The sequence below is a fragment of the Agelaius phoeniceus genome, chromosome 28 (assembly GCF_051311805.1).
Source record: "Agelaius phoeniceus isolate bAgePho1 chromosome 28, bAgePho1.hap1, whole genome shotgun sequence".
NCBI lineage: Eukaryota > Metazoa > Chordata > Aves > Passeriformes > Icteridae > Agelaius > Agelaius phoeniceus.
In genome coordinates, this window is record NC_135292.1 from 2,125,082 (window position 1) to 2,133,139 (window position 8,058).

The window sequence follows — 8,058 nt, forward strand, 5'->3', positions numbered from 1 at the left end:
TGGATATTGGTTTTTGGACTGTTTGGGTTAGATGATTTAAAAATGGGACTTTTATAGGAATTGAATCAGCTGAGAAGGTGGCACTCTGCAAACAGAACTGACTGAAAATGAACGGGACAGAAATCAGGACCTCTTGAAAGTTTTATTTGCTATCAAATACATCCCACACACCCAGGCCCACACAACCCCCATCCCACTGCTCCACATGATCCCACTTCTCCCAATCTCCTTCCAACCCCATCTCACCATGATGGCTGTGGAATTAAGCAAGTTTATCCTGGGACTGAGTTTTTTTGAGGAGGGAACAAGCAATTTGAAGTGGGATTGAGCATTTATGGCTTAAAACTTAGTTGTTTTCAGTGGGATTTGAGTGGTTTTAAGGTGACAGATCAATCCCTCTGGGTTTTTGGAGTGCAAAGATATTGAGAAGAGCAAAAATTAAAGCCAAACCAAAGGACAAACAGCCAGGCGTGCTCCCAACATGGATCACAGGGAATGTGAGTGACCAGGGCTGTGCCCAAAGTGCCTCCTCCAGTGGGGGATGGAGCTGGAGCAGCACACGAAGCTCTTCCCGCACTTGGGGCACTCGCAGGGCTTCCCTTACCGGTGCCTCCGTTGGTGTCGGGTCAAGTTAGAGCTCTGTGAGAAGCTCTTCCCACACTGGGGACACTCGTAGGGCCTCTCCCCAGTGTGGATGCGCCGGTGCCTGACGAGGGTGCAGTTGCGCTGGAATCCCTTCCTGCAGTCTGGGCATTGGAAGGGCCTCTCCTCTGTGTGAATCCGATAGTGCCGGAGGAGACTGGAGCTGGTCTGAAACCTCTTCCTGCATTTATCACACTCGTAGGGCCTCTCCCCTGTGTGGATGCGCTGGTGATTGACAAGGTCGGAGTTGTACTTGAATCCCTTCCCACAGTCTGGGCATTGGAATGGCCTCTCCTCTGTGTGAATCCAACAGTGCCGGAGGAGACTGGAGCTGGTCTGAAACCTCTTCCTGCATTTATCACACTCGTAGGGCCTCTCCCCAGTGTGGATGCGCCGGTGGGTGACGAGGGTGGAGTTCTGCCTGAATCCCTTCCTGCAGTCGGGGCATTGGAAGGGCCTCTCCTCTGTGTGACTCTGATAGTGCTGGAAGAGACTCGAGCTGGTCTGAAACCTCTTCCCACACTTGGAGCACTCATAGGGTCTCTCCCCAGTGTGGGTCCTCTGGTGCTTGATCAGGCTGGAGCTCTCTCTGAAGCTCTTCCCACACTCCCCACACTCGTAGGGCCGTTCCCCAGTGTGGGTCCTCTGGTGCCTGATCAGGTGGCAGTTCCACCTGAAGCTCTTCCCACACTCCACGCACGTGTGGGGCTTCTCCCCATCATGGAGCTGCTCACGGAGCACCAGCTCCGAGCTCTGCCTCCATCTCCGGCCGCCTTCCCGGCCCAGGCTGGCTCTTTCCCCCTCACATCCCCGCCATCTGCGTTTGCAGCCCCTCCTCGTGCGGCATCTCCGGGGCTTTTCCTCCCCGTTGGCTTCCTGCGCAGTGGAGCCACTCAAAACGGCCTCTGCCACCAGGTTCTGCCGCGGGCATTTGTCCTCCCTGCTCTCCATGCTCAGCTCCTGCTCTGGGCGAGGAAGGACAAGGACAGCATGGGATTTGCCTCCGTGCCACAGGCAAGGGCAACGAGATCCCCCCAGGGCTGTGCTGCAGCCGGGGGCCCTGCTGGGCTGGGAGATGGAGCAGCACAGAGGGGAAAGGGGCACTGACTTCCTCCTCACCTGCCTCAGTGTCCCGGGGCATCTTCCTCTTCCTCGCAGCCTCCCAGGGGTTGGCAATGGGAAATCCTGGTTTGGGAAAACAAGGGATGAGCGTGTTTGTAGGAGCGTCGGGGGTAGCACGGTCTGGACGGACGGAGACGAGAGATCTCTGCAGCCAGGTCATGGAACTTGCGGTTTATTGCAAAGGGCCTGGGTGCAGGGCCCTGCTTGGAGCTGCCAGCCACAGCTTGGAGCAGGCCTGAGAGAAGAGAGGAGCAGAGAGTATGAGAGGGTGAGAGAGTAAGAGGGTAAGAGTGTAAGAGAGTAAGGTTCCCGTTACAATACAATGAATCTTCTTCTGTGTTAAATATTCTATTTCTCACTAACCAGTCCAGAACAAGATACAAATCCAATAGCATTTACATATAGCCTGTAAGAATCATTACATCACCATACTGTATTACATTTTCAACCCTAAAAACTCCTCTTTGGACCCCTTCAGCTGAGCTAGTAGAGTCTGCTGTGACCCTTGGACCTGTCTGCAAGCAGTGGAAGTTGTTTCATCAGAAGAGGATAACATTCAGTTGGGCCACACCATTGTTTTCCACTTGTTCAGTAACTAAGGTATCTAAAAGCCTGCTTTCATTTCAATCTTGCTTATAGTTTCTATATTCTCAAAATCGTTTGCCAGACAATCATATTTATAAGGCTTTCCTGTTTCATCTTCCCCAACACACGTTGAGTTTAAAGGTCCCTCCGACCAAGTCCATCTCTACAAGTCACCGGCCATCTGGGCTCCAGTAAACCCTCCCAAACACCAAGATTCAGCCCTGAAAAAGCCTCCCAGGGGTTCCCTGTCCCTGGTGCCTTCCCTCTGGTGTTCAGGGGTTCCCCCCTGTCCCAGCTGCTGGGGTCACCCTTGCATTGGGGGTCCCCCTTCTCCTGGGTGCCCGCCCTGCCCAGGCTGCTGGCAGTGCCAGCAATGCCAAAAGCTCCCCCCTCTTCCCTCTCCCCATTTCGGGATGCCGGGGCTCTTTGGGCTCCCGGGCTCCCTTCTCCCCTCATTCTCTGCTCTGCGCTGCAGCGCCTCCAAGGAGTCCCCCCTGCCCCTCTCCAGGCTCTTGAGGCTCCCGCCAATGGCGGCGCTCCCCCCTCTCTGGCCTCCCCACTTTGGCCTCCTGGGGCACACAGGGCTCTGCTCCTCCAGGCTGCCTCTGCCGGCAGCCGCCACCGCCACCCCCCGATGTCCCCCCGAGGGGCCTTTTCCGCTCACCCTTGGACTTCTTCATTCTCCAAACATCCCCCAAAAACCCAACCCAGGGACCCCCCAGGATATCCGGGCCGGGCTCCCCCTCCCCACTCACCTGCGCCATGGGGGGGGGGGGGGGGGGGGGGGGGCGATGATCCCACAGGTGGGGGCTGCGAATTCAGGCAGGGATCGAGACCGCGTGGCTCCCGCAGCTCAGCCTTGATCTGCCTTTGTCCCTCCTCTTCCTCTTCCTCCCGCTCCTCCTCTGTCTTATCTCCACCTCCCTCTCCTCCTCCGCCCTAACCCCGCCTCCTTCACTGCTCTTTCTCCTCCCGCTCCTCCTCTTCCATCCCCCCTCCTCCTCCTCCCCTGTCTTATCCCCACCCCCATCTCCTCTTCCATCCCGCCCCTTCCATTCCTTCTCCTCCTCCTCCCCCCTTACCCGCCTCCTCCTCCCCCTCCATCCCTGCCCTTCCCTCCCTCCTCCTCCTCCCCCAGCAGCAGCCACACCCTCGGTGCCCCGTTCCCGCAGCCCTCGCAGCCCGCGGCAGCAGCGGCGATGGAGCCGGGACAGGTCGGCACGGGCAGCGCGGGGCTCTCGGCTGCTCCCAGCCGCTGCGGGCGGGGGGAACCCGGCCCGGGCCAAAGGAGAGGCAAACTGGGCAAACTGGGGGCACATCACAAAGCTAAGGATGCAGCAGAAAATGGAGCTGAAAGAATTTTAATATTAACTCCAAACGAGGAAAAACTGGAAATTCCAAGTTTAGGGAAGCCGAGAAAAAAGAATTAAACAAGATAGGAAATGAACAAGATAAATCAGGGAAATAGAAACTTCTACATGGAAGACAATTACTTAATAAAATGTGCTTACTAGGAAAAGATTAGAAGACGTGCATCAGAAACCCCACTGGCGTACTCAAGCTTTGTGTGATCATTTTTTAAGGAATTTTGGGTGCACTGGGATTTTTGGTGTAGCAAAGCAAGTCACTGAAAGATGCTTAATTTGCCAAAGGATAAATAAAAAGGTGATGAGAAAAACAACATTAGGAGGTCATGAGTTAGCTCGTCGACCATTTCAAAATATCCAAGCAGAAGTTTAGATTTGTTAGGTTCTGGATTTATTTGGAAAAAAACCCATTTAATCTAGAAGAAAGAGAATATGCCATATGTTAGACAGGAGATTTTAGGAGAATAAAAATCTTTGAAGTATCAGAAACACCCGAGGGAAAAAAACAAGAAAATAAAAAGGGGAAATGAAAGGGAGGGGAACCAGAGGAAAAGTCAGAAAGAGAGTGGGATCCTCTGCAGCTCTTGCCCCCTCCGTTGGCGGCCGAGGCGCCTGTCCCGGGTCCCGGCTCGCTGCCCGCCTCAGCTCCGCCTGCCCCGGTTTCCATCCCAGGTGCGGGCTCACTGCCCAGGGCAGCTCCACCTGCCCCGGCGCTGGCGGTGAATTTGTGTGCCCTGGCCCCACTGCCCGGCCCGCGGCCGCTCTGCCGGCCATGCTGGGCAAGATGGGGTTGCTCTGTCCTGCCGCGTGGGCCGAGGTCACCGCGCCGACCGCACCGAGGGCGGGTCCCAGCCATCCCATCCCCGGCTGCCCTGCCCGTGCCAGCTGCGCTGGGCAGCGCCGCTGCTGCTGCCGGGGTCTCCCACCTGCCTTTTCTCTGCCGGGAGCTGCCGGATCAGCCGCCATAAGCCATGTGGGGGCTGCCCACGCTCCGGCTCGGCCTCCACGGGAAGATCCCCCTCTGGCGATTCCGGCAGCACACCCTGCCCACACTCCGACCGAGCCTCGGCGGGATATCCTCCCCTGACCCCTCCTGCTCTGAGTTACGTCCCCTTGGTAACCACAGCTCCTGCTGTTCAGGGAAAATCCCTCTCTCTACAGGAAGCACCTTATCGAAACACTAGGAGCTCAGTTAAAAGGCAGCCCTCTCCAAATTCTTTCCCAACACGGGAGAAAGGCTACAGAAGGTAAAAAAGTGAAAGAGTTAGATGAAGGGATTGCTCTATTGCCGTTCAGAGAGGTTCCCATGGCAGGGATGCGCTGCCCCGCCCCGCGGGAGCCACCGGCGCCCCTGCCGGCCGTGCCCGGAACTGCACCCAAGGGGAAAGCGCCGCAGCCGAAAGGCCGGGACCGGCTCCGGGCTCTGTTTGTTGGCACTGCCGGAGCTGTTGATACACACTACTATTATTATATTATACACACTAGTAAAGAACCGTTATTCCTAATCCCATATCTTTGCCTGAGAGCCCCTTGATTTCACTATCCTAAAAATTAAGAGGGAGGGGCTTTGCATTCTCCATTCCAAGAGAGGCTTTTTCTGCCTTCCCAAGCAGACACCTGTCTTGTAAAGCAAGACAAGCACCCACAGGCACTGAGGGGGGCTGCAGGAGGGGCAGAAGAAGGCCCTGCAGCACTTGGGCACAAAGGCCCAGCAGGTGAGTGCAAGAAGGGAGCAGCAAAAGGCCAAGCTGAAGGCAAAGGCCAGGGCAGAGCTCCTACAGCCCCTGAGGGATCAGCCCCAGGGCCCAAGGGGGCCCCAGCACCCAGGGCACAGCTCGGCCACAAGCACCCGGCAGAGGCATTGCCCTCCTCGGCAGGGCACAGCCCACCCAAACAGCCCCTGGCAAGGAATCAGGGCTCCGGCTGCAGGGCACAAGGACACTGCAAGCAGAGACAGCAGCACCCTCAGGACCAGCAAGTCCAGCCCGTGATGGACATGGATTGGCAGGCCTGTCACAGCTCCCATCACACCAGGGCCCCTCCACACTGGAGCCCTTGAGAACATTCAGGTGGGTCTGCATTGAGAGGAGGCATTTCCTGATGGACACAGGGGCCTCTCAATCTGCTCTGAATCTTAGACCTAAAGGGGAAAATAGTACAGGAATATTTTAATTTTTAAGGGAATGAGTGGGAAAGATGAGCAGGTATGATTTGTTCAACCACTATTAGAAGCTGTGGGGGATAGGTTTGAAATAAATGAATTTCTTTTTCTTCCTCCTGTGATTGTAATTAACTAGGAAGGAATTTGAGAGCTGGATTTTAATACTGTAAAAAGGGATACAGAGGCTAGTTCTGTTGTACCTCTGTGTCAAAAGTCTGACAAGGCCTATGCTGAAGTGAACCCAGAAGTGTGGGCAGCCCCAGGGAAATACAGAAAATTAGATATGGAGCCTCTACAAATTAAAGCAACCAGGACAAGCAATACCCTGTTCCAAGAGAGGGAAGGAAGGGCTCACAGCCTGGTATTGAGTCCCTGTAGAAGGCAGGGCTTTTGGAGCCAAGGGTGTCTCCCTACAACACTCCTATCTTGCCAGTCAACAAACTGGATGGATGGACACAAGGGGGAAACACAGAATTTTCAAGTGTTAAAATTAAGATTAACTGAGGCGAGTGGCCTGGGCCTTCCAGACAGGGAAAAAGAATTTGAATTATAGGTGGACGTTAGACAGGGTCTTGCCAAAGGAATTCTTGTGCTAAAATGTTTAACCCAGTGGCCAGAGAGCAGCCTCATTGTCTGCAGAATTGTGCAGCCACAGCTTCCGTGGGAGCAGAGGCCTGAAAACTGATGACAACAGGAGGATCTCCTAGAGTTCAAGTCTGGCATCAAGTTAAAGCTTTGACAACCAAAAGAGCCTCTCAATGGATGAGCAGGGCTCGGTGACTACAGTATGAAACTTGTTCAATGGCACAGGAGGATTCAGAACTGAGGACAGGGCAAGGGTTTAACCCAGCCTCCTGTTTGAACAGCCTGGAGAGGGGCTGGCAAGGAACCCAGGACTGCACTCAAGGGACAGAGCTCCCGAGCCAGGCTGGGAGAGATTGATGGGACATTCCCTGGCCTGAGGGAGACAATGTGTTTGTGGATGGCTCTGCAAGGGCAGCAGAAGGGAAAAGAGCTACAAGACAGGCTGTTATTAAGGAAGGGGAATCAGACAAAGCGCAGGTCACCGCCCCATGCTCAGCTCAACCCGCGGAGCTGTGGGTGCTTGTAAGAGCCTGGCACTGAAATGCCCTGAGCAGGAAGGCTTCAAAATCTTCTGCTGACACCATGGCACCTAACAGGGGGGCAAAAGCAATTCTGACTGCTTCAGCAAGCACTGGATCACTTATTAACCTATTGCTAAAACAAATAATTCAAAGATAATGGATTGTGGAAGCAATAGATTCAGATGGGGAACTCATTTTACAGGAAAGACCCTTCAGGGGGTTATGGCAGCTTTAGGAATACAATGGGACCTCCATAACCCCTGGCAAGCCCAGAGCTCGGGTTGGGTAGAAAGAAAGAATGGGGAAATAAAGAAACACCTTTGGAAGCCGGAGATGGAAACCAAGATGCCATGGGTACAGCTTTTGCCATTGGCCTTGGCAAGAAAAAGAGCCAGACCCAAGGCAGATATTCAATTATCTCCCTTGGAATTCATGTCTGGAATTCCTTACCTGGGCAATTCTCCACCTAGTGCAGGGTGGAAATAAGGGATGTAAATTTAAGGCAGGCTGTAGCCAGGATCCTGTCTCCTGTGGAATCTCTCCCCCAGGAAGCTGGGCTGGCACAGAGCCTGCCCTGGGACTTTGCTGTTGCCAACACCCAGCCAGGCCATCGGCTCCTGCCTAAGGAGTGCAAAGCAGCACCACTGGTGGCCAAGGGGCCCACGCCAAGTGTCCCTGAGGCCAGAAACAGCCGCCAGCACAGCTGAGCACGGGGGGACCCCTCAGCCTGGCCTCAGGGGCTCTGAAGCCCCGGAGATTTGCACTTCCCGCCTGCAGCAGGACCATGGGAGCCGCCCCTGAGCCTGCCCTGAAGGCAACGCAGCAGCAGCCAGGGCTCCACAGCGGGCCAAGCCCCTGGGCCTGCCCACAGATCCTCTGCTCAAACCCTCGGGAATCCTGGCCACCCTCCTCTGGCACCTCCAGCCACTGCGGCCAAGCCTCGCTGCCGCTGCTGCAGCTCCAGCGCTGGCTGGGCCTGCACTGCCACAGCTGCTGGGGAGCACCGCGGCACAATTCCACCCTGGGGCTCACTCACACCCACACTCTGGGCTGCCTGCGACTGCACTGCTGCAAA

At 55.4% G+C, this 8,058-nt stretch overlaps 2 protein-coding genes across 2 annotated transcripts in view; both read right to left on the minus strand.

Annotated features, from left to right (window-relative positions):
• The window catches only part of LOC143696056 (uncharacterized), a 317,065-nt gene that overhangs the window by 48,302 nt on the left and 260,705 nt on the right, over positions 1-8,058 (minus strand). The gene's annotated exons all lie outside the window — the stretch shown is intronic.
• LOC143696063 (uncharacterized) lies at positions 124-3,128 on the minus strand. The gene is made up of 3 exons (XM_077191275.1): positions 3,105-3,128; positions 1,762-1,999; positions 124-1,607 (listed from the first exon to the last, which is right to left on the minus strand). The coding sequence occupies exons 2-3, from the start codon at positions 1,922-1,924 to the stop codon at positions 601-603; spliced, it is 1,170 nt and encodes a 389-aa protein (XP_077047390.1). The 5' UTR covers positions 1,925-1,999; positions 3,105-3,128; the 3' UTR covers positions 124-600.